The 25,973-nt window shown below is 48.3% G+C and overlaps 2 protein-coding genes across 2 annotated transcripts; both read left to right on the top strand.

The window, feature by feature from the left end:
- Window positions 1–2,296: 2,296 nt before the first annotated feature.
- On the top strand, window positions 2,297–8,971 carry PAQR5 (progestin and adipoQ receptor family member 5; the record flags this gene model as incomplete). The annotated part of the gene is made up of 7 exons (XM_080626572.1): window positions 2,297–2,347; window positions 2,570–2,697; window positions 2,816–3,021; window positions 3,739–3,865; window positions 7,562–7,658; window positions 8,136–8,277; window positions 8,724–8,971. 7 exons carry the CDS (start codon window positions 2,297–2,299, stop codon window positions 8,969–8,971), a joined length of 999 nt encoding a protein of 332 aa, XP_080482698.1.
- Window positions 8,972–11,819: 2,848 nt separating this feature from the next.
- KIF23 (kinesin family member 23) lies at window positions 11,820–25,552 on the top strand (the record flags this gene model as incomplete). The annotated part of the gene is made up of 23 exons (XM_080626767.1): window positions 11,820–12,367; window positions 12,442–12,508; window positions 12,594–12,722; window positions 13,448–13,553; window positions 13,895–14,031; window positions 14,684–14,793; window positions 15,355–15,525; window positions 16,476–16,517; window positions 16,934–17,046; window positions 17,190–17,311; window positions 17,844–17,946; window positions 18,266–18,345; window positions 18,436–18,555; window positions 18,918–19,077; window positions 19,599–19,766; window positions 19,990–20,147; window positions 20,516–20,689; window positions 21,383–21,562; window positions 21,929–22,234; window positions 23,990–24,220; window positions 24,916–24,998; window positions 25,279–25,360; window positions 25,478–25,552. The coding sequence occupies 23 exons, from the start codon at window positions 11,820–11,822 to the stop codon at window positions 25,550–25,552; spliced, it is 3,465 nt and encodes a 1,154-aa protein (XP_080482893.1).
- Window positions 25,553–25,973: the final 421 nt, after the last annotated feature.

A 25,973-nucleotide genomic window follows, 5' to 3' on the forward strand; every position in this document is an offset into this window, starting at 1 on the left:
GGCAGCCGCCCGCAGCAGCAGCAGCCCCGACAAAGCCTCTGTTGTTCTGCTGGGAGAGGTCTTGGCACGTCCCGTTCCCGAGTGCTCGGAGGAGCCGGGCTGCTCGTTCCCAGCCCTTTCCCTGCCTCGCCGTAAGGAGCAGTGAATCATGAACTGCTCAGGGCTGTCCCTGCCATTAAAAGTCACCGGCTGGTGCTGGCACGGGAGCGGTGCCATGGGCAGACTGTGCCATGGGGCTGTGTGAAGCCAACCCCATGGAGGGACAGTGATGGGGTGACCGGGGATTTGTCACGGCTCCTCTCATCAGGGACAAACCACAGCCTTTAATGGTGACAGGAAACCTGGAGAGGGGCTTTCGACAAGGGCCTGTAGGGACAGGCCAAGGGGAATGGCTTTAACCTGCCAGAGGAGAGGCTGAGAGGAGCTCTTAGGCAGAAGCTCTTCCCTGTGAGGGTGCTGAGGCGCTGGCCCAGGGTGCCCAGAGAAGCTGTGGCTGCCCCATCCCTGGCAGTGCTCAAGGCCAGGTTGGACACAGGGGCTTGGAGCAAGCTGCTCCAGTGGAAGGGGTCCCTGCCCGTGGCAGGGGTTGGAGCTGGAGGAGCTTTAAGGCCCCTTCAACCCAACCCAGGCTGGGATCGTGTGAGGAGGAGGCAGGGGATGAGGATGAGGATGATGAGGATGAGGCACGGGGGTGCTCGCCGCCACCCCGCAGCCGTAGGCGCCGTTCGCAGAGGTCGCGGCTCTGACGTGGCCCCGTCCTCATCCCCCGCTGCCGCCGCGGTGGAAGGGCTCGTCCGGAGGGGGCGGGCCCGGCCCCGGTGACTCAGAGCGCTCCGCACCCCTGCGGGCCGCGCACAGGGACCGGCCCCGGCTCGTCCGGTTGTACCGAGCGCGGGGCGCCCCGCGGGGCTCGCTGCAAACCAGCGCTGCCTTCCCGGGGTGAGCGCTGTTACCGAGGCGCTCTGCGCTGCCAGCCCAGGGACGGGCAAAGGCAGAGCGGTGCGGGCTGCCCCGTGCCTCTGGAGCCCGCGAGCACCACCAGCAGCCCTCGCTCCCTGCCCGCACTCACTGCTTTCATTCCCTACCCTAACCTTCTACATTCATTCCTCACCCCCACTCCCTGCCCGCACTCCCTCTGTCCCAGGGAGGCCCTTGCAGCATCCCCATCCCCATTGCCCCATGGACAGGAGTGGGCATAGCGCAGGGTCTGCAGGCTCCGCACTGGGACGGCTCACGCACAGTTCAGCAGCCACAGGGAACGTCCCGATCTAAGTCTAATCTTTAACCAAAGCGGCTCCAGGTTCGCTTTAGGTCGGGTTTTAGCTCCGCTGCCTCGTTAATCTTTCCCCTCCCGTAGCCGCCCCCAGCCACCTCCCTCTCCCCGGGCACTCCTATGCAGGAGCCTGCGGTGCTTTGCCCCTGTTTGCTCCGGAGCTGCGCGGACACGCAGGGCACGGGCAGGAGGAAGAGCCGGGGGAGACAAAGGGTAACGGCAGGGCCTGGGAAAGGGCAGCAAAGGGGCTGCGTTGGGACCAGCAGCAAGGGCCGTGGGTGCTGGAGGGGGAATCACGGAGTGTCCCGGGGGGAAGGTGAGGGACAGCGGCAGGGAATCATCCAGGAGCAGCGCCCGGGAGGCTGGGGGGGCTCCTTCCCATGGGCTGCAGGGTTGCAGGGAGCCGGGAATGCTGTGTTGGGCAGGACATCATCCTTATCCCACCTTTACTTCACAGCCCCGAGGTGGAGGCACAGAGGGGAGAGGTGGCACCACCATCAGCAGGTAAGAGATGGAGACGTGGGGCTGGGGGGGCTGCACCGTGGTGATGGGATGTTCAATGGGGAGCTTCCCAGAGGGGGCCTGTAGCCCCCAAACCCATGTCCAGGGCTTTCTGTATGACCTCGAGGTGCTACAGGATGTGGGTGTTGATGGGGTGATAACAGGGATTCCAGTCCCTCTGGATGGTGGACATAGATAGGGACATGCTGCCTCTTCCCCCCCTGCCCCTTTTGGGTACGGGATGCCATCTCCCCTCCCGATGCCATGGGATCCCCCAGGAAGCATTTGCCACGTGTGGGTTTGGGATCTCCCATTGGAACACAGTGCAACATCTCCATGGATGCTTGTCTCCCCCAGGCCACCCATCCTGAGCCCGGGAAGCATCACTTCAGCCATCCCCATCCCATCGCCTCCCCTGTGGGGTGTGAGATGGGTCCAGGCGGGATGTGAGGCACCTCCAGGGCTCTCCACAGGGAAGCTGAGCCAAAAACATCCCTCGGAGCTGGATCCTCAACCCGCACGATGCTGAGCATCAAGTTACCCCGGCTGCTCAGCATCAACCAAGTGCCTAAGGTCAGACAGGAGCTTTCCTTCCCCAAGCCTGAGGTTTGGGAGGGTTTGGGGGGGGGGGGGATAAGTGGGAGCAGCGTGTTCGGTGTCCATACCCCTTGGGAAGGGCTCAGTCCCTCCATGGGGGACCCAGCTCTGTCCTTGCAGCAGGGCCCTGAATTGCGGTCTCCATCCTTTCGGCACCCTTAAACCTTCTCCTCCAATTGTCCCCCCTGTGCCCTGCAGGGGTACCAGGAGCAGGGCATCCTCTTTGGGTATCGCCCGCCCCGGAGCTCAGCAGCAGATTGCCTCCTCAGCGTCTTCCAGATGACGAATGAGACTCTCAACATCTGGACACACTTTGTGCCTGCCTGGTGGGTACCATCCCCTGGGGCTTCAGCATCCGTGGCAGGAGGCGGTGGGTCTCTGTGGTGAGACGAAGGAGCAGGGACGGGGACACCCGTGGGTGCGATGCTGTTCTCTGTCCCATAGGTACTTTGTGTGGACCCTGGTGGGGCGGCTGCAGGGCCCAGGGGGCTGGGAGGACCCCAATGCCTGGCCCCTCCTCGCCTACCTCCTGACCTGCTGCATCTACCCCTTGGCCTCCAGCTGTGCCCACACCTTCAGCACCATGTCCACCCGCACCCGGCACATCTGCTACTTCTTTGACTACGCTGCTCTCAGCACGTACAGCCTGGGTAAGGGCGGGTGGGCAGGCAGAGGTGTCCATGGGTGCTGGTCCCTGCAGGAGCTGCAGCATCAGGCTGAACGCTGGGTGCTCAGGTGGCTCCTACCCATGGGACAAGCAGAGATGGAAGCTGAACGTGTGTAGTGTCCATTTCTCCTCTTCCTTCTCCCTGAATCTTGGTGCTTGGGAAGGTGCTTGGACAGAGCCTTGGGTGACATGGTCTAGTGGAAGGTGTCTCTGTCCATGGCAGGGAGGTGGAACTGGATGATCTTAAGGTCCTTTCCAACCCAAACCAGTCTGTGATTCATCTATGATACCACTACAAATAGTAACTGGGGGCTGGGTTTTGTACTGGGCAGTCCTGGGATGGAGGCCTGGCTGTGGGACACTCTTCAGTCCTTGTAGTAAAGTGAATAAGGATAAAAAAGCAGATTAAAGACAAGTGCTGTCAGTGAAGTCAATGGCACCTCTCTGGGGACAAGCCCAGGGGAAGCAGCAGCAGCAGCCCCTAGGGTCTTTGCATGGCCCACATTCCTCTGATTCCCCATGGAAAAGCATCTGCAGGAGCTGGTTGTTGGAGCATCTCGTGATGCTCCCCTCGGCCACCTTCATTCATCCCTCCCTTTCCTGATGCCAAACCCAAGCTCAAAGGTTCGCAGCTGCTCCCATGAGGATACTGAAGGTGCTGGTGGGACCGGATCTCACTGGATTCCTCCCGTGTTCCCAGGATCCGCCCTGGCGTACTCGGCGTACATCTTCCCAGCGGGATGGGTCAACAGCACCTTCCACCACTGCTACGTGCCCATCGCCGTGTTCAACACTGTCGTCAGCACCAGCCTGTCGTGCTACTCCAGGTGAGCTGCTGCTCTACCTCTGTGGTTGCTGCAGCATCATCACTAATGGGTACTATTAGTGAAGGGTTTCAATTACAAAGATGAGCCTTGAGTTCAGGAAAGGGGGAAGAAGGGACTTTTGGTGGGAAATGTGTTGCTTGTTGGTGCTAACAGAGTTTGACGCTCAAAAATGCTACAGGAATGAAGTAGCTTTAATTTGTGGAGGTTCAGAAGGTCATTTTCTATGGTGCTGCCTGGCAGCAGAACAAGTGGCTGTGTGTCTGTATGTGTGTGTGTAGGTGTGTTTATGTATGTCTGTGTGTCTGTATGTGTGTGTAGGTGTGTTTATGTATGTCTGTGTGTCTATATGTGTGTGTGTAGGTGTGTTTATGTCTGTCTGTCTGTCTATGTGTGTGTGCAGGTGTGTTTATGTATGTCTGTGTGTCTATATGTGTGTGTGCAGGTGTGTTTATGTATGTCTGTGTGTCTGTATGTGTGTGTAGGTGTGTTTATGCATGTCTGTGTGTCTATATGTGTGTGTGTAGGTGTGTTTATGCATGTCTGTGTGTCTGTATGTGTGTGTAGGTGTGTTTATGTATGTCTGTGTGTCTATATGTGTGTGTGTAGGTGTGTTTATGTATGTCTGTGTGTCTGTATGTGTGTGTGTAGGTGTGTTTATGCATGTCTGTGTGTCTATATGTGTGTGTGTAGGTGTGTTTATGCATGTCTGTGTGTCTATATGTGTGTGTGCAGGTGTGTTTATATATGTCTGTGTGTCTATATGTGTGTGTGTAGGTGTGTTTATGTATGTCTGTGTGTCTATATGTGTGTGTGTAGGTGTGTTTATGTATGTCTGTGTGTCTATATGTGTGTGTGTAGGTGTGTTTATGTATGTCTGTGTGTCTATATGTGTGTGTGTAGGTGTGTTTATGTATGTCTGTCTGTCTATGTGTGTGTGCAGGTGTGTTTATGTATGTCTGTGTGTCTATATGTGTGTGTGTAGGTGTGTTTATGTATGTCTGTGTGTCTATATGTGTGTGTATAGGTGTGTTTATGCATGTCTGTGTATCTATATGTGTGTTTATGCATGTCTGTGTGTCTGTATGTGTGTGTATGTGTGTTTATGCATGTCTGTGTGTCTATATGTGTGTGTGTAGGTGTGTTTATGCATGTCTGTGTGTCTATATGTGTGTGTAGGTGTGTTTATGCGTGTCTGTGTTTATCCATGCGTGCAGCAGGTTTGCAGGGGAACCGCAGCCTTCTCACAGCCGGTTGCATCATTCCCAAAGCACGAGCAGCTCCATGTTTGCTCCTGGATGGCATTGGACAACTTGTTTGGAATAACTCAAATGCCTGCTGTGCTGGCTGCCTGCGATGCATGCTGTGCTAGCCCTAGGCCTGCCTGGGGCTCATTTCCTTCACGAGGAGCTCTCCCTGAAGGCTGTGTTTGGGAAGCACTCGTGTGTGTCTGTGCACCAACAGGCAGTTTGCTGTGCAGGATGTACAGTCCCTGCTCCCAGGAGCGCTGTGAATCACTCAGCATCACTCCTGCCTTCCATCCTGTTGTTTGGGGTGTCTCTGGAATGTGGCTGCTCCGTGTCTGTGGTCACTCATCACAGCATCACGTAACCCCGGGGGTCTTTCCTCCTGGTCCCCCCTAGCACAGGGCTGTGTTTGGATGCTGCTGCCTTGGCAGGGATGAAGATGCTCCTACGCCCTGGCAAAGGCAGCAGGAGGAAATCACACTGCAGGGTGGGATGCAGCAACACATCCTTCTGAGAGGGAGAGTGCTGAGCTCTCCATATTCCTGCATATCTGGCTCATTTATGTGTCTATTGAGTGCGAGGGGATACTCTCACCTTTTGGTCTGTGGGTTACTCGCTGCATTAACATCCTGGGGTGGAAGATTTGGTCCTCTCCTTGGTATTACTGAGCAGTACTGCAAACTGAAGGATTTCTCTTGGATCCCTCAGTGCACGAGGCCAGCTGGGGCTTCGTATTTTTTCCTTATATTTCTCATTTCTTTCCTTCTTTTTGTCTCCTTTCTCCCTCTTTGTCTCATGCATCTCTGTTGTCTCATTAGATGGGCTCAGCAAATGAAGCTCACTGACCACTTGAAGATAACACATAGGAAATAATCAGCAACTTGAGATCAGTCCCAGGTTAACTTGCATTGTTTAAAAGAACAAATATTGCTCTGCAAATTTTAACTGTCAGCATCTCCCTGCTACAGAACTGTGTGTCTGGGTGTCCCCTTGTCCTGTCCCTGCAGGCCCTTGTCCCAAGCCCCTCTCCAGGTTTCCTGCAGCCCCTTTAGGCACTGGAGCTGCTCTCAGGTCTCCCCTTCAGGAGCCTTCTCTTCTCCAGGCTGACCCAGCCCAGCTCTCTCAGCCTGGCTCCAGAGCAGAGCTGCTCCAGCCCTCGCAGCACCAGCCCAGCACAAGGGGGGCTCTGGGCTCAGGTTGAAGCCAGGCCATGGGGAGCTGCTCCAGGAGCTGTGCAATGGGTGGCGGTGCTGGGAGGGGCCTCCCCGGGCACAGCAATGCTGCCGGGGCTGCTCTGCAGCCGCTCCCTGGGCTGGGCTCTGTGGGATGCGGGGTCACTGGAGGGGAGAGGCAGGAGCAGGACACACGCATGGCAGTGTCAGAGTGATTCATGCTCACACCATCAGCGCTGGGTTACCTGAACCCCCTGAGCTCCTGCGCCATGGCCAAACGCAGCAGCAGAGCATCCTCAGCCTCTTCATGTGCCCCATGAAGGTCCATGGGAATGCATGGGAGGATGCAGCGTTGGGATTTGGCAGGGACTTGCCATGGGGCATCTGAAGGAAGGTGTTGATCTGTTGATCTTAAGGGCCTTTCCAATCCAAACCATTCTGCGATCCCTGTGCAAGCAGAGAAACCTGAACGGGCTTTTCATGGTGAGAACTGAGCACATGTGGACTCTGCTACATCTCAAGCCATCTGTTGTGAAGAGAGCACTGTGCTGGGGTTATGGTGGCTCTGTTTGGGCAAAGTCCTACATCTCATCACCGTGCTTTCCTGCAGAACAAAATGCAGGATATTATTCCCTGCCCAGAAATGCACTTTCCTCCTCATCTATGGTATGACCATAGCCAACAGGCTGCTGCTTCCATTAGAATGGTGATGTCATTGAAAAGTAACTTGGTTAATTCCTTTAGGTTGTGACTTTGGTAACTCTCTCTGTGCATTCTCTGCAATGGCAATCACCAAGACTTGGCAAGGTGTAAAAACAAAGGATGCTGTCCCATTTCATGCATTTCAGTCATGAGCTGTGATACTGCTTAACAGTGATGAGCACAGCCCGAACGCAGCATTACCTACCAAGCCCTCCAAGCCAAGGCAGATGTATTTTCCTTGATTGCTGGGCTCAGAAAGCTCAGATTCAAAACCGAGAGTGAAAACTCAGTTAAAAACCTGACACAGGGGAGATTTAGATTAGATATTAGGAAATAATATCTATTTAGAAGCTGTGGCTTCTAAATCCTTCCTCCCTCAGCTCAAGGTTCACCACATGAGCTGAGGGTGGTCTCAGCTTTAACACCCTCAGTGCTGCCCTGGCTGAATTCAAAGTGTTGACGGGAGGGTGAATGTGCAATGTCTGCACTGCAATCCCAGCAGTGGAATCCAGACTAATGGAATCCAGCCTAATCCAAAGTGCTGTGCCATGGGAATTACCTCCTCTGTTTCCCTCTAGGTTTCTGGAGGTGGAGCGGCCCATGTTCAGCAAGGCTTCCCGCATCCTGGCCTTCGTGTACCCGTACCTCTTCGACAGCATCCCTCTCTTCTACAGGGTATGGCTCCCTGCGGCCACAGCATCAGAAAGGGTTGGGAATATCAACTGCTGCATCTGAGCCTGGAAATATTTGGGAAAATATTCCTTTTTTAAAAGGAAAACAAACTCCGGCAGGAAAGGGACTGGGTTATTTTTTCCTGCACCTATTGACAGGCAGATTCCTTCCACTTCAAAGCACCGTGCTCAGACTTTGCCCAGGCTGGAAAGTTACTGCCTCAGAAAGCTGCCAGTTTTCCAGCTCCTCAACTGGAACAGGGTGGGACTTTTGCTGCAATGAGGACTAAGGCTGCGTGGGGCTGGGATTTACATGAAATAGAGGCGACGGCTGTTGTATTGAGCCCTGGGTCCTGCCCTGGTGTTGGGTAATGGGCAGCCAGAGGTGATGGGGGCTCAGGGAGCAGCTCTGCCTCCTTTAACATGTTGTTCTCCTCCCTTTGCATGGTCCCCATGTGTGGATGCCTCTCTGCTGCTGCAGTTCTACCTGTGCATGGCAGAGAGCTGCACAGAGGCTGCTATCCCAGTCCATTATAAGCACACTGCTTTTGCCTTCCTTACTTGCTTCATCTTCGCCAGCCATCTGCCAGAGCGACTCGCACCAGGACACTTTGATTATATCGGTAAGTGCCAAAGGGTGGGTTGGAATTGTTTCCTCATAATTTGCAAGGAGAAAGCACATTAATGCACGAGTGATACCAAGAGGTTATAATTCATTCCCTGCTGGAGATTCAATATGTGGTTTTGCATACGAGATACAGCAGTCCTGCCTCGGTAAAGCAGGAACAGCTCCAGAAACGTGCTGGCTCCAAAATGGTTTAGGTTTTGTGACCACAAAGCACTCACTTCTCATGCAAAACCCTTCACCTGTGCCATAGCACTGCTTCACAGTGTCAGGGCCCTGCAGGAGCAGCCTCCAAGGAGACTGGATGGCAGTCCTGGGGTTTTCCCTGTTCCCCCCATCATGCCATGCAGAAGCACAGTGCTCCTTAGTGCTGCCAGGAGTGTGTAGCAGTCAGCTGCCCAAGGTGACTGACACCCTCAGTGAGTGCTTCTGGCTTTGCTGCAGGGCACAGCCACCAAGTTTTCCATGTCTGTGGGATCATCGGCACGCACTTCCAGATGGAAGCCATCATGATGGACATGGCTGAGAGGCACGACCGGCTCCTGCCCTCCTCGCTGCTTCCCTCCTCCCTGCAGACCCTCGCCTCCATGGGCATCTGCATGGCCACGAACCTGGCTGTCATTGGGCTCTGCTCCATGTCCCTGCGCTTCATGCCAGAGCCTCTGCAGAGAGAAAAGCCACACAGGCATTAGGCTTCGGGTCTAGATGGTGTTTATGCTGCTCCATGGAACAGACCCCAAACAATAAGTGGATGGGTGAGGAGTTTCTTCACCTACACTCTCTGAGAAAAGGTTTATTGAACATTTTCTCAAGAGCAAACCATAATTGCACTGGTTTTGTACATATAGCTTCCAAGCTGGGGACAGGTGATGAAATGCTCTTAAACAAGTTGCTGTTTTACCACAAGATGTATTTAAAATACTCATAACTTCTTCTATCAAAGGGAAATAAGTGCTAATACTTCCCAAAGCAATAGGCATTCCCCAGGTCTGCCTTACGGAGCAATCAGGGAGGCAAGGGAATGTGGGCAATGCATCTGGTCACACAGATGTTCTTGTCATTGGTTTAAACCAACAGCCAAGCCTCTTTGGTGAAGGCATGACCAATGGCTTTCCCTGGGGCTCCTTAACTAAGGTTTTCACCTTGAAAGTGGCATTATATTGAGATTAAAACCTCAAATACCTGTGCTACACAGCCTTACACTAAACCCAAGTGCCTGACACATGTGGAATTGAGACCAGAGTTTGGTTATGTTTTAAATTCAGCTGTTTTTAATCATGACCCAAAAAGAGTTATTCTAGGAGAACTCACCATGGGAGTTCCATTCTCCTCTAGAATGGCTTTATTTTGGGTCCAATTCTGGTGCTTTGGTAAACCCCGGGAAATGAATGTCCATGGGGGAGCTGAGCTCCTGCCTGCAGTTCCTTGGTGGTTGATGGAGCCCCAAGCAGAGCATGAGGGGCCCTCCTGGCACAGACCTCTCCATCCTGCTCATGGCTGGGCTCCTTCTCTAACCTCGTTTGTGGCATCAAACATGAGCTGAGCAAGAAGCAGGAGCCTGTGCAGTGTAGAGCCATGAGCTGTGTCAAATGAAAGGCAGGATTTGGAGTGGCTGATGCATAGGGGGGGTCAAACCTTGTCATTTTAAGGCATTTCCAGAGTTAGACATTGGCTCACCCAGCATCAGCCCTGCACTCTGCCTGTCCCTTCTGGCTCTCCCCGCTGCTGTGTCTGGATTTAGCAAGGAGAAGCAGAGTGCATGGAGAGAGCCTGGAGGTGCCAGCTCAGCTGGGATGGAAGCTGTCACCTTGGATTTACCAACACTGCACACGAGGTACAGGAACGTGTGATGCAAAGCTGACTGCTGGGGAATAGGATCAAGCTCCTTGATAATCATACGGGTGTGACATTTGTTGTGTGTAGAATTGCCTCTATCAAGGTGTAATTGATGCACTTTTGAGTGACAATACAACGGCTCATTACATTTATCACGGGACAAGGAAGTCTTTTTGAGAAATGGCTTTCTTTTGAAAGCTGACCAAGATTTCTATTAATATTTATAAGCACTGGAATGTAATTGTTTATTCAGCAGTTTTATTGCATTAAAAGAGAAAACTAATATAACTGTCGCACTGACCTACGCCAGCCTGATTTGTATAGTTCCATATAAACGCTGCCTGTGGAAATCAATGACTCCAGAGATAATTGCTAATGATTGCAAGGCTTATTTACCTGGTGTGCTCGTGTGACCGGGATGGAATCTGGCTCCGCGTACAAGACGTTATCAAAGAGGCTGTCCAATTTACATCAATCCTTGTACAGTTTTTCTTGGCTGTTTCACTTTTGGATTTGGGAGGTTCTCTCGTCCTCCTCAGGTGAAATGACGTGTAGGAAAACGACATTAGAATACATTACACTGTATTTTCCATTACCGTTATCCCTCTGGTTCCTGCAGCGCTTTGCAGGGACCCTTTGTCTGGCACATACTGGATGAGTGAATGTGTGCTCTTGACGCAGACGGGTTTCTTCTGCAGCTGGAGATGGGCCTTCAAAAACCTATTGAATGTACTAAATTCTATTCACAGAAAGAAATAAAACCTGTGTCAGATTGTCACGAGTAGATCATACAGGATATGTATTTATTGGAACATATTCCATTGTGTGTCTGCACCCCATCCAGAGCAAATCCCAAACAGAACTTGATGACCAGGCACAGCTTCCCTGGGCACCCTGTGCCAGCGCCTCAGCACCCTCACAGGGAAGAGCTTCTGCCTAAGAGCTCATCTCAGTCTCCCCTCTGGCAGGTTCAAGCCATTCCCCTTGGCCTGTCCCTACAGGCCCTTGGCCAAAGCCCCTCTCCAGGTTTCTTGTAGGTCCCTACAGCCCCATCTCATCAGTGTTAGGGTGCAGTGTAAGGGTGGTGTGATGGTGGGACTGCTCCTGGGGCGGTCGGGTCCCTTTGGCTCTTTGAATCCTTGATGTGTGCTCTGAGAACATTCAGAAACTAAAGTGTTTCAGTGTATTGTCCACCAGTGTTTGGAAGTGAAGCTCAGCCCAGAACACTGCTTCTGCTAGTGCTCACAGTAAAGAATTAGAGCCAGCCTGGTGGCATTGTTTTGGATTTACTCATTTTCTTTACCCCCTTGAGGGAAACTGACTGAATTGAACTAATTTGCACTAAACCAGAACTCTCTGTGGTTTAAGGGAGGTTGCGCTCAACTCCCTGAAGTCCTTAGCGCTGCTGCCCAGGGTTTAAACCCAAGTGACTTCATCCTTCACCCCAGTCTCCTCTCTGAAGGGCATGAAGTCAGCTCTGTGATGGAGCTGTCTGCCCGGGTTTCTCACCCATGTCTCACCTCCACGTTATCGGCCTTGTTCCGCGGCCGAGTGCTTCCTCCAGGCTGGGCATGAACGGGTTCACCTCCAGGCAGGCAGTGACTCAGCCGCAGGCTCAGCGCACCGGCCGGGTTACATTGCCGACACGTACAGTCCTCGTCCCTGCACAGGTGGAGCTGGCTGGAGAGGGGGATCCCGGTGGGAATGGGGTGGGCGGGAAGAGCCGCTTCCTGGTCCCTGCGAGGCACCACGGCCTCGGCCCGGCGGATTCGGCCATTCCCCGGCGGCAGGGCCGAGCTCCGGGCCCACCGAGGCGGGCCCACCGGTAGCTCCGCGCTCGCCACAGGCCGCAGCGAGCCCTCGGGGGTCCCTCCGTGCCCGGGCCCCGCTTGGCCTCAGAACTCCGGGGGCGCTGGCGCAGGGCTCGGCCCCCACCGGCTCCTCCAGGCCACGACTCCGCCCGGCCAGCAGGGGGCAGCCGCGCTGCGGGCCACGCCCCATGGCGTCGTCATAGCAACGCTTGATGCGGGGCGGGGAGGGGGCCGGCGTCACCGTTACGCAGCCGCGCTGCGCGGCGACGTGCGCGCTGATTGGTTAGATTTAAATCGCAGCGAGCGCGCTGGTGGCCGTTGTGGCAGAGCGGAGCTGAGCGGGGAGCGCAGCAGCGGCCGCCTCCTATCGCGACACGCGGCCCCGCGACATGAAGGCAGCGTAAGTGTGACCCCGGCCTCCTTCCCCTCGGCCCCTGCCCGGTCGGCGGGGATCGGGCCCGGCGCTGCTCGGCTCGTCCCGTCGTGGCCGCTCACGCCTCTCCTTCCCTCAGTAGAATCAAGACGCCGCGGAGGCCGGCGCCGAAGAAGCCATCGAACCCCTGCGTGAAGGATCCCGTGGGGGTGAGTGCGGGGCTCCGAGGGTTGCGGTTTCCCTTCGGGGCTGCGCTCACGACGGGCCCTGTGCCCCTCTTCCCTCCGTGCCCAGGTGTACTGCAGGGTGAGGCCGCTGAGCCGTCCGGACCAGGAGTGCTGCATCGAGGTGATCGATGAGACCACGGTGCAGATCCACCCGCCCGAGGGATACCGGATATTTCGCAACGGGGAGTACCGGGAGGTAAGGGCTGGTGTCGGTGAAGAGCTCTGAGTGGGGGACCTCGCCTTGGGGCTGGGCTGGAGGGGATGTTTTCTAGCCTGGGACTGAGGCTTGAGGTCCTTCACCCTGCTGTCAGTGCTTTGTGCTGGCTTGTGGCATCTCTAGTGTGCAGAGCAGCAGCTTCTGCTGTTAGAAAAGTGTATTTTCAAACCCAGAAAACCACCTAGAGCAAAGCCACCCATTGCCTTAACTATCCAATATGTTCTCTCTAGACAAAAAGGCTTCTTCTGCAGGGTAGAGGAAGGATAAAAGGAATACAAGTGAAGTGGGAAGAAGTTTTTCCCTGTGAGGGTGCTGAGGCGCTGGCACAGGGTGCCCAGAGAAGCTGTGGCTGCCCCATCCCTGGCAGTGTTCAGGGCCAGGTTGGACACAGGGGCTTGGAGCAAGCTGCTCCAGTGGAAGGTGTCCCTGCCCGTGGCAGGGGTTGGAGCTGGAGGAGCTTTAAGGTCCCTTCCAACCTAAACCAGTCTAGGGTTCTGTGAAATGTTTAGATTTCTTGAAGGACTAATTGAAAGAAACCAGCTCTAAGCTGAACTACACACAAATGAATTAACACTCGGTTTGTCCTGAACAGATGTTTCCTAGAAAAGGAGGGTTCTGGCTATACACGTAGAATGGGGAGCCAGAGCAATGTAACTCTGGACAGGAAAAATGAAGGCTTAAAATGATATATCTTCTATTTCCAGACACAATATTCCTTTAAAGAGGTGTTTGGCACCCTCGTTGTTCAGAAGCAGCTCTTTGATGTGGTGGCTAAGCCTCTAGTGGAAGATCTCATTCGTGGGAAAAATGGTAAGCAAGAACTTGTTCTCTACCACTTGCTTGTCTGCCCTGCAGTTTATTATGTTACTGTGACTTCATGTGTCTCAAGGTTTCTTAGGTTGCCTGGGTAAAAACATGTGTATCTTGTTTGCCATGGGCTAGTTGTGGTTCAGCATCCTTGGAAGCTCTTATTGCCTTTCACTACATCTAAACCCATTTACCCTTGTGTGTTACTTTATTGTTAACTGTTCAAAAGGAGCCATTGATTTTTCCCAAATACATTTGACCCAGCAAAGACAGGGGGTGTGGTTATAATTAAGCTGTTTCATGATACAGCAAGCAGGATCAACTATCTTTCCTGTCCCTTTTAGGTCTCCTTTTTACGTATGGTGTGACAGGCAGTGGGAAAACACACACCATGACAGGATCTCCTGGTGATGGAGGACTTCTCCCTCGGTGTTTGGATATGATCTTCAACAGCATAGGACCATTCCAGGCCAAGCGATTTGTGAGTGATTTTGTGCTGAATTCTCCACTCTGTTGCCTCTAACAGCTGAAACCCACTATTAAAACTTTCTGTTCCAAGTGTCTCCTGTCCACTTCTGTGGCTGGAGCACTTTAAAAAGAAAACCAACCAAAAAGAACCCACACCCTTGAGATTTGAGGAGCTCGGCTGAGGAGGCAGGTTTGGTAACTAGGATGGACAGTCCATGAAGATGTATGGTGTGGCTGGCCTTATAATTATTGCTTATTCTTTAATTAATAAAGAAAAGGGGAAGCTTTCTGGGTTACGGACTGAGATCTAGCCACAGGATACAAAGCCACAGGAAACCTTATCTAAAATAATATAGATGTGAGACTTTCCTTGTGGTCAAATATATCTGGATTTTGGTATCTAAATATATTGGAAATAGTACTGCAAGTCTCTTCCTTGCTTGTATGCAGCTTGGGAGCCTCTATAGATTGTTATCTCAGAAATACCTGGTTTCTGTCAGATCTACTTCACGTTACCTAGCAGACGGAATGTTAGTGAGGGGCATGGTGTGTGCTAGACATGGTGTGTGCCAGACAGCTTGATCAAATAATTTGGTTTGCTGCCCAACACTTATGTTCTCTAATGTTTGTTGTTGTTGTATTGTCTAAACATACTCGCTGCTCAGGTTTTTAAGCTTGATGACAAGAATGGTGTGGATGTGCAATGTGAAGTAGATGCCCTATTAGAGCGCCAGAAAAGAGATGCCATGCCTATTCCAAAAACTCCATCGGGCAAGTAAGTTGCTATTGTAACATGCAGAATGGATTTAGTTCCTATAAATGTTAGTCTGTTGTTGTGGTTTTAGCTTACCTTGAGGTCTTTATCCTTCTTTTCAAAAAAATAAAGACAAATATTAATGAGAAATTAGGATATTGCATGTGGTTTGAGGAGTCTTATAAGTGTTTAGATTAAAAGACTTGGAATCAGGTGACAGAAGGCTATTTTTTGTCCCGTTAACCCAAGTGTAAGTGAATTTACCAGGCAGGAATGCTGTGAAGTTAAACTTGGGGATATTTTGCAAAGTAGTGATTTGCTGAAAGGAGGATAGGAATGTTGACTGGAATTTTGCAAGGCATTTCTTGCTGACACCAAGTCCAGCAGTGTCAGGTGAAAGTTTATCTACTTAATTTTCACACTGCTTTTTTTAATGCAGTGTCACTGGATGTGCTGTCATTAGTTGCTGGTGTGAGCATTTCCCTACTCAGAGCATGAATCTGTCAGTAGATTTGCTTTTTCACTGCCTTGTCACTGGCTGCGGATGCTTCATTACAGTCACTTCTTGTGTGTGTCCAACAGGCGACAAATCGATCCGGAATTCGCGGATATGATCAACGTGCAAGATCACTGCAAAGTGGAAGACGTTGATGAAGATAATGTCTACAGTGTGTTTGTCTCCTATATCGAGATCTACAACAACTACATATATGACCTCCTGGAGGAAGCTCCCTTTGAGCCTATAAAACCAAAGTTAGTTTTATGAATACCATTACTCCTACTTTAGTTGTGCTTTTGCAGGAGCTACAATATGTCTTTGCAGCTGGAGTCTTGGCAAATATGGCTCAGTTCATGGGAATCATTTAAAAAATCACATGAAAAAGGTGATGGCAAAGGAGGCCAGACAATAGTATTTAAGTGTGCCAAGTGCTGATGGTTGTTCTGCTGCTAAGACTTGGCACTCCCTTCCCTGTTATATGGAAGATTAATATGCAAATATTTAATTTGCTAAGCAGTGTGTTGTATCCCACTGAGATTTTAAATCTCTTCATGCTATTCTGTGAGTACTATTCCTAGCAGGCGACTGCCACTTGGAGTCAGCCATTCCTTAGCTGATACTTCATTTTCCTGGAAACAGTGTATTGGGTGAAAGTTGCTATTTTGTTGATTTATAGTTAATGCAAGTTTGCATAGGATTTTACTTGATGCCAATAGTTTCCCATGAAACCAGAAAGGGATTGTCTCATAAATGAAATTCTTGATATTTTGGGGGAAGGCGTGTGCTCAACTGGTGTTTAAAATTGATTCTAAAATCAGTGAATCTTGAGGCTGTCAGAAAAAGCGATCTGCAAATCAGACCTTGGATACATTGGTTTTAATCCTAAACCCATTAAAGCAACCCCCATGCCTGCCCATTGATACATGTGTTAATTAAAGAGTTGGCTGATTTACAAAGACTAACTAGAGCAAAACGTCAGGAGTTGTCTCCAGGGCACTGATTAGAAAAGGGTTTGAATCTCTGGGAATGCTTTTTAAAGAAGTATGAAATTATTGGCTTTAGTGTTCTGCTAATATCCAAAAATCAGCCTATGAGGAATCTTGGATTATTTCTATTTATGGAAGCTACAGTCTATTATGTATGGAATGAGTTTTAGACCTAAGATGAATGACTTAATATTTCTTTAACCCTGTTTTTTTGGTAGGTGGAACAATTGCAACACTCCTGTGCGCAATGGTGACTTTATGTATGTGCCCAAGAATATTATTGCCAATACTGAAAAGTGACCTTTCCTTTTAGTAGAAGCAGAAAGCAAACTTGACTGGCTCTCTATCTTTTCTTGCTTTCCTAGCAAATATAGAACACTGCTGAAGCCATCTTGCTTCTGTGTGCATGTAGAAAAACAATAGCTGCCACCCAAACCCATGATTTCTCATAAGAATTGCAATTAAATGTAGCTTCTAAATTAAAGCAGTAGCTGAAGTGTGACTAATCTTGGCTGAGTGTGTCCATGTACTTGTACTTCCTCTTCATCTGCTGTATGGATAATTGACATATTCAGTCTGAGTTTTGTACTTAAACAACAGAAAATTTGCATGACAATGTATTATACAGAAAACTCAGTTCTGGTGGTGTCTATTTTGTTTCTTCCCTGTCCTTAAGACCTCCACAGTCCAAAATACTTCGTGAGGACCAGAATCACAACATGTATGTCACAGGATGCACAGAAGTAGAAGTGAAATCTACAGAAGAAGCTTTTGAAGTGTTTTGGCGAGGTAAATCTTGGACTATAACTTCTGAAATGCAGCGCAGATGTGTAATCCTTTACCCTAACATGCTGAAAACAGAATGGCTTTGCCAGGTGGTGAGCTTGTGAAGTAAAACAGGGGCTTGGAAGGATTGTGTCTGTTCTAAACAGGTCAAAAAAAGAGGCGGATTGCAAACACTCAGCTGAATCGAGAATCCAGTCGCTCTCACAGTGTTTTCATTATAAAGTTGGCTCAGGCACCGCTGGATGCAGACGGAGACAATGTGCTGCAGGTGAATTCCAGGGCACCACTCAGTGTGTGTTTGTGTGTGCATGTAGGTTAGAAAAGGCAATGAACCGTAAAGTATGGCCCACAGAAACCATTCCTGTGTCTTGAGCGTTAGCAACTTCATTGTGAAGGAAATCAAAGTTATTTAATTTCAAGTCTCTAACAGAATTGTCTCCTCTTTGTAATGAAAACAGGGTGTTAAAATAGAGCACAAAGCTGCTTATTTGGCTTTTACCTCTGCTGCTTTTAAGCAAAACCTGTTAATCTAAGAAGTAGAGGATTTGAATGAGTATAGTTGTATCTGTCTTGTGGCCCAAGACGAGGGGATCTGCTAAACCTGCCCACCAGAAGAGCTTGTGGTACCCAGCTTCTTGCATTAAGGACTATAAAAACACCCTCAGACTTTAAAGGCAAAACATGCATTCTTTTTAAGTGTGCATGCTAGTTTAGGTCCAGGAGGTGAGGGGGAACTCCCCACCCTGTTAGAAGGAATATGTTGCTGATCTTAGCCTAATATAATGTGTTTTCTGTAACAGGAGAAAGAGCAGATCACTTTAAGCCAGCTGTCTTTAGTTGATCTGGCTGGAAGTGAAAGAACTAATAGAACAAAAGCTGAAGGGAACAGGTTGCGAGAAGCAGGTATGTAACCACCTTTAGACTTCCTGGTAATTGTATGTGTGATTAGATCTACTCCTAGAAAAGATGTTGTAGGAAGAATTGCAGTGTCCTGCTATCATGTTCTGTTGTCTGATTTGATGACTTTAAATCCTCCAGTTTGGAAACCAGAAGTTTTTAGTAGCAGTTGCTCTGATACTTCAGTTAATTACAGCAATTAGCTGTAACAAATAAAACTTAAGTTGAGGCAACTTGCTCTTAAACTGCTAAATAGTTTGGCAATGTGATCCAAAAGGCTGCTTACAGCATTGTTGTGCCTTGTGGGCTTTTTTTTGGTTTTAAGGTAATATTAATCAGTCACTGATGACATTAAGAACATGTATTGAAGTCCTGCGGGAAAACCAGATGTATGGAACAAATAAGGTATGCAACCCCTTATCTAATTACCTATTGACTTGGCAAACATCTGGTGTAATGAAAGGTTACTACATCTTTCATGTACTTTGTTTTCAGATGGTTCCATACAGAGATTCCAAACTGACTCATCTCTTCAAGAACTATTTTGATGGTGAAGGGAAAGTGCGTATGATTGTGTGCGTTAACCCTAAAGCTGAGGACTACGAGGAAAGCCTGGTAACTTCCTTGCAGATCTTACCTTGTTCTCTCCTTTTTCATGTTTGTCACTGAATTCTTCCACTGAGTAGATGAGAGGAATAATAATTTCTGTTGCTTGGGCACTTCATTTAGTCAAGTATAAAATAACTTGAGCTGTGTCTGTACAGTTGGTTTTATGGTCCCTTTGGGGGTTGAGGTTGGGAAGGTGTGACTGAGAAGGCTTCTGGATGCTCCACTTCAATCCCAAGGTATCTAGTTGAGATTATAGCTTGATGATGTCTCCTCTAATACTTTTATTGACCTAAAATCTCACTTTCCAACTTAGAGTGGCTTACTTCTTGGTTAGTTTTGGTGTTCAGCTTGCTTTTGTTGTGTTGTAGCAAGTGATGCGCTTTGCAGAGATGACGCAGGAGGTTGAAGTGGCAAGACCTGCCGACAGACCCATCTGTGGCTTGACACCGGGCCGGCGCTTCAGGAATCAGGCCTTCAGAGAGGAGCTTCAACGGAAGCTGGAGATGAGGGGGGGCCCAATAAATGAAGGTAAATGCTAGAATGCTGGGTGGTTACAGCAGGTTTCTTCCTGTTACGAGTTTCAGGCTATTTTAAAACAAATTATTTGAGCCTTGGAAGTGCGAAAGGAACTTAGCTGTGAGCCCTCCTCTGCAATAGGCACAAATTTCATCCCGCAGTGCTACTTGTAGCATAAACCTAGTTACTGTGGAAGTGTTATTGGTGATGAGTTGAATTCATGGTCCTATTATTACCGCTCCTGAAAGGAAATTGTGCTGGGGATGATACTTTGATGTTTTTGTATGCTTAGGGCTTCCTTTAGATATCGGGAGTAGCCTGGAGGTATTATAAAGCAATGAATTGAGAATGTCACATTTAATCTTGTCTCAATGCTGTCGTCTCTTCTGAAAACCTCAAGTTCTCATTAATAATTCCTAGTTCTGTCTGCTTCATGGTACTCTGGAATGAATGATGTGTGGCTGTGCATTGTCAAATGGAGTTTTTCTGTTCTGTAGCTTGCCGACAGACTCTCTTGGCTTTAAATCTTGCAGAGACAGAAGAGCAAGCTGTTTCAGAACTGCTTTTGCAGAACTTTCCTCCATTGCCTTCATGCGAGCTATTGGATATTAATGATGATCAAACACTTCCAAAGGTGATTGAAGTCCTGGAAAAACGCCATAAACTACGACAAATGTTGTCAGAGGAGATTGCCAAAACCGGTAAGAGTTTGAGCATCAGTTTGGAGCTAGCCCTTATTACTACTCAAGGGATCTCTCCTGTATCTTCTGTACAACATGAAATATCTTGCCTTGATTGATCATTTAAAAAGCCTTTTCTAAGGTAATGAAATAGCTGAAAGCACTATTGGTGGGAGAAAACCAGAAGTGCTTCTGATAATGTGGAGATAAGGTGAGAAGATAAAATATATCAATTCCCTTTCAGTGCATGCATTTAAAACAGTGCTGCAAGAATTTGACTCCAGCGTAGCGTCCAAGGAAAACTATATTCAAGGAAAACTGTCTGAAAAAGAGAAAACAATAGCAGGGCAGAAAATGGAGCTGGAACGCCTGGAGAAGAAAATAAAAACTTTGGAATACAAGGTCAGTTTCTTGCTTGTCTAAAGCCAAGCACCAAGTGCATGTGTGTCATTTGGCAAGCTGCTTGGTGTCAGGAGTTGCTTGCAAGCTGGGTATTAGAAACAAGGTTAAAATTATTGTGTGGGGAATTCTTACTGAACACTTTATAGCTTTCTTATGAGGTGAGGCTTTTCTTAATACATGGAGATGGGCAACTTCAGTTGTAAAATCTCAGAAACTTTGTGGAATGTTGACTATTATCTGGCTATGTTTGTACAACAGCTGATACATTCCTGATACACTGTGTTAACAATGAAATAGAACTGGCAATTTTGGGCTAAGGTGGTTGTGCTTCTAAGAAGCATTGCCAAGTCCTTCCTGTCTTCCTCCAGATTCATATCTTGGAGAAAACTGCAACAATTTATGAAGAAGACAAGCGTAATCTTCAGCAAGAGCTAGAAAGCAAGAGCCAGCAACTGCAGCGTCAGGCTTCAGACAAGCGCAGGATGGAGGCACGATTGCAAGGCATGGTGACAGAAACCAGCGTGAAATGGGAGAAGGAGTGTGTAAGTACACAACTGCATCTGCTAGAAATATGTAATGGGGTGATGCTGGGTGGTGCCAGGCACCTTGGGTTATGTGAGGGGTTTTCTACTGTAGTAGTATTAAGAGTGGAGATGTCTGGCTTTTAGTTGTGGGCTCAGACTTTCTGAACTAAACTTTTCTATGTGTACAATGATATGATGAAGTCCTCAAGGACTTCTGATGCAGCTAGAGCAGCTCTCTTGAGCTCTGTGTCACTTCATCTCAAAATGTGGAATTTGTTCTTTTGGGTTTGTGGCACTCTAAGAAGTGATCCTCTTGTTCCGTCAGTTGTCAGTAGAAGCCTCAGGTCAGAATTTCCCCTTTCTCCGCATGTAAAGTCTTGCTCAGTACTTGACAAGCAATAAGGAAAGGAAATCTGAGGGATCAACTCTTACTACTGCAAGACTTTACTACTTCAGCATCATTGCTGGAACTATAGATAGACATGTTCCTACTGTAATTTGGGAAGCAAAATGCTTATGGAATTAGACATGGTATTTTGTAATCTGCAAAGTCTTTCTTTGGCTTGATATGTCGTTATTTCCAATAGCTTGTATCTCAGTGAGGAAGAACTTTTGTTCCATGTGGAATATGCAATTCCCTTCAAGCTTTCAGCACCGTTACTTGTGCTTTCCTGTAAGGTACTTCATGCTTTTCCTACCTTGTCTTTGTAGGAGCGTCGTGTGGCAGCAAAGCAGCTGGAAATGCAGAACAAACTTTGGGTTAAAGATGAAAAACTGAAGCAGCTGAAGGCCATTGTTACTGAACCAAAAAATGAGAAGCCAGAGAGGCCTTCACGAGTGAGAGACCGAGAGAAGCCCATTCAGAGATCAGTGTCTCCTCCACCGGCACCTGTATGTTTCCTTTAAAACACTTCTCGATACAGGGAAAAGCACAATTATAAAAATGAACTAAAGTGCAGGCCCCTTCTCTTTAGTGGCTAGAAAATACTTCCCAAGCACAGAATTTGGATGACTTAAACTTGCTTTGAATTCTTTGTCTCCTGTTGTATTTATCATTGCTTTTTATTCTTGCTTCTACCTTCTAATGCTACTGATATTGGAAGAATGCCTGATCCTTAATGCTGTCACTGCAGCACAATACCTCTCCAAACCCATGAGCTTGAATTGGCACTGTGCACCTTTTCAGTGTTCAATGTTTTATTGCCTTGAAAGTTGACAGTTCTGCGTGTTCACTAATTTCTTTCCTATTCTCTCTAGCCTCCTAGTAACTCTATTACTCAGGTCCCTAACAGCCAGCGGCTTGTGAGCAACCCACAGGTGCACAGACGTTCTAACTCTTGTAGCAACATTTCTGTGGCATCCTGTGTTATGGAATGGGAGCAGAAAACCCCTTCGCACAAGCCTACCAGTGGCACTTCTAATGCAAGGAGTAGACAACAAGGACCAGAACAAAACAGAGACTATAACATCTCAAACAGAAGGCGAGGGATGTGCTGGACTGGAGTCACTGAGCTTCCCAGGCATAGAGATGAGCTAGAAATAGAAGAGGATCAATGCCACAGGGTTAGTGCTGCTCCTGTCAAAAGCTCACAGTGTTGCTCAGTCTGGCTCAAAAACTCATTACAACTGAGCACACCTAACATAGATGGTAGTTTCCCCCTTGTTGTATTTCTTGCTGGTGCATTGATAGCCCTGTGAGGAGCTCTGAACCAGCTAGACTTTTTCTCTAGCTATAAATGTCCTTGTGTTTTAACTTGTGTCTGTCTCCTCAAATCTATCTTGCAGCCTGCAATTTACCATAGTCTGTCTGGGCAGCTTAAAAGGTGGTTTTATGAGCCATGCCTGCAAATGTCTACTGGAAACAGTGCTTGGACAAACATCTTGCTTGTGTAACTGTTAACTTTAACTCTTTAACAGCCTTGCTTAACATCTGTGTTAAAACTGGGGCTTTGCTTACAGGTGGGAGACTTCCTTTTCATTACAGTGATGCATGCAAATGTTTGATTCAGTGATGTCTCTGTCACATTACAGTGCTGTCACAGTGGCTCAGGTAAATCAAAGAGAACTGCACACCCCAGCCTCTTAGAGAGCTCCTGGAGAGGAGAAAAGTTAATTGTGGTATGATTAATTGTTGAGTGTTCTCAAAATTCCTGTCACTTGCTGGCCCTTTGAAGTGAGGGACAGGCTTTTAAGCAAATGCTATCGCAATTAACTAATACATGACTTGCTGTCAGCAGAGAATGGGGTGTGATCTGTGCCGTGGCAAAATGTGACCAGTAATAGCATGTTCCTTCTTTAGAACATGAGTTCCAAGGCACCTTTGGCAGAATGGTTTCATAAGAAAATCAACTGAAATAAGCCCATGCCAATTAAAATGTATTGAAATGATTGCTTTTTTTAATGGAAGATTTTTGCTGAAAGCTCTGTTTCCCTATATATGTTTAATGATGAAGAGCCGATTTAGATTTATAAGAGGTTTATCTGTAAAGAGTCCAGCCAATCTCATGTCTGTTGGTCAAAGAAATCCTAATTGATGCTCATCACGTGAAGATACAGCGGGGAGCACTTGCATTCATAGTTTTGTTCACCGTGTTTCAGAGGTCTCCAAAGTGAGCCTGTAAATGGAGCAGAGAGGCTGCAAATAGTCTTTCAAAACCCCGTTCAGAGATCTTGAAGGGACCCAGGTTTTTAACTGAGTTTCCAGAATGTTCTGATTTTCCTGAGCACCTGACAATAATGTTCATCAAACAGAAATGTATGAACTTCTTATGGATTTCCAACAGCTGAGTTGAGAAGCAATAGCACCAGCGCAGGGGATGCTGCTTCTGCTCTGTTTACTCAGTGTTAGGTTTTGCCTCCTTTAAAGATGCTGGGAATCCATACCTTGCTTGCTTTGCTACCCCAGAAATCCATTTTGAATCATGAATGCATCCATGGAACCGTAATTTTCTCTCTTGTGGTTGGTTAATATGTTCATAGCAATTGAGTTTGATTTGGAAACTTGGGAGGAGCATTACCAAACATAATGATATCCTTCTTGAGGAGACTTTCTTAGGTCTGGAATTGGCAACAGATTGGGTAACAGCTAAAATTCACAAGAAAAGGGAATTGGCAGAGAAAGAATCCATTAATAACTCCTTGCAAAGCTCTTTGTAATGGTGCCTTTCAGGATGCACTCTGAAAGCACTTTAGGAAGGAAGCTTTGGTCTTCCTACAGACACATCTTAACCAGACCTGCGAAGCTCCCTTCTGCTAATGATACCCTGTGAGAAATTTCCTGTGTGCTGATTTCTCCTGATTCTCTTCCACTCTGCTCAGAGCGCACCTCCGGTTCGGCTCAGACACAGACGGTCCCGCTCAGCTGGGGAGAGATGGGTGGATCATAAACCACCTTCTAATGTGCCCACTGAGACAGTCATGCAGCCTCAAGTGCCTCATGCCATCACGGTGGCAGCTGCAAGCGAAAAGGCGCTAGCTAAGTGTGACAAGTACATGCTGACGCACCAGGAGCTAGCCTCTGATGGGGAGATTGAAACTAAGCTCATTAAGGTAAAGCAAATGCCTTCGTTATGGACTTGTGATAACCTTGTCAAACCCCTTTCTGGTGTTACTGGCTTGTGAAAGGGTGTGTTTGGCTTGATTTGCTGTGAGATTTGAATTGAAGGTTCTGTCCTTCAAGGGAGCTTTTAGTGTCTGACGATACTGTTCTTTGTCATTAGTTTTCATAAACCATTACAAACCCGTTTAACTCAGTCACTGCTTCCCCTGAAAGTAATGAAGTGTTGGTTTTTCCTCTAGTAAAGTGCAGTAATCCATTTGTAGTGAAAGATTTAGGCTGATCTTGCAGAGTCAGTCCTGTTGGAGCGGTGCTGTTTCATCTCCAGTAGCAGTATGAGTAACTTGCTGCAGTGATGGATGCTCGAATGCTCCAGGACACAATTTCTCGTAGTCAACTGACAAGCAAACTGGTGAGAGCCCAGGCTTTGAACACTTGCAGTGTTTGTGTCCCACAATGCTGACTGTACTTACCTAAGGCAAATTGAGAGCTATTTGGAACAAGAAGGTTTTGATTCATTTTTCCTCTACTCACAGGCCTTCTAATATTGCTTTTTCTCTTTGAGTTTAAAAAAAGCCCTCACTTCTTTCATGTATGTTCATGAAAACAGTTTTCATATGAAAGCCAGTGCTGTAGCAATCGTGCTGATCTAGTGACTGTACCTTGTCAACTGCTTTCTGCTTCCCAGGGTGATGTTTTCAAAACCAGAGGTGGTGGACAGGCTGTGCAGTTCACTGAGATAGAGACTCTGAAGCAAGAATCTCCAACTGGGTGAGTTGTGGTGTTAACTTTAGGTTCTGATGCTGCTGGAGATGTGTAACTCCAGCAGTGGACTGGAACTGCTTCTGGTCCAAATGATAGGACAAGCAGTTGTTGCATCTAACTTGAAATCATGTAAAAGTAATTTTGTGAGGCTTATAGCTACTAGAGCTGCTTTTAAGGCTGGGCTGCTGCTGAGAGCAAAGGATTTATTTAGGAAGTATAAAATGTTCTCTTGCATATGGAAATCTGCCAAAATACATGATGCTTGTAACTCTTCATACTCTTTCAGTCGAAAACGAAGATCATCACCTTCCAATCCTGACCAGCCTGAGGATGCTGCAGACTCGGAATGGACTGATGTGGAAACCAGAGTAAGCCAAAAAGGAAGAAGGGGTTATCTCATGCTTGATCTGGATGAGAATTTGGGGTAATGCTCATAGCTGTGTTTTGGGGTTAGCGATAGAGACTGATTTTGTGTGTCTTGGCAGTGCTCTGTGGCAGTGGAGATGAGGGCAGGATCAGCTCTCGGACCTGGATATCAGCATCATGCTCAGCCCAAGTAAGTGCATCTCTCCTTTTGTAGTTGGGGGATTGTGTTCTCTTTCCTAGTAACATCTAACATGGGAGACTTTTCTTTTTTTTACCCCCATTGACCTTGCTTCCTTTCCTACTTTAGGTTTGGGGTGCAGAGGCAGGATCATTCAGTGTTGGAAGCTGGTGATGGGATAGACCTGTAGGAGACTCCACCCAGAAAACAACTTAATTCTTCTTAGAAATCAATATTCTGCTTACTGCGCTGAATGCCAGTCTGATCTCTTGCCATCCCAGCTGTAAAAAGCTGGGAACTATAGCATGCCTGGCATGTCCAGAGTGGAACAGGGCTAGGGATGGCAGTGACAAAGTGCTAAGCTGTATTCCCTACCTACTAAGGAAGCCTGGGCTCTAGTTGTGCTAGAAGAAACCTTCTCTTCAAAGGCATAGATA

The sequence above is a fragment of the Psittacula echo genome (genome assembly GCF_963264785.1).
Source record: "Psittacula echo genome assembly, chromosome: 10".
NCBI classification, from domain to species: Eukaryota; Metazoa; Chordata; class Aves; order Psittaciformes; family Psittacidae; genus Psittacula; species Psittacula echo.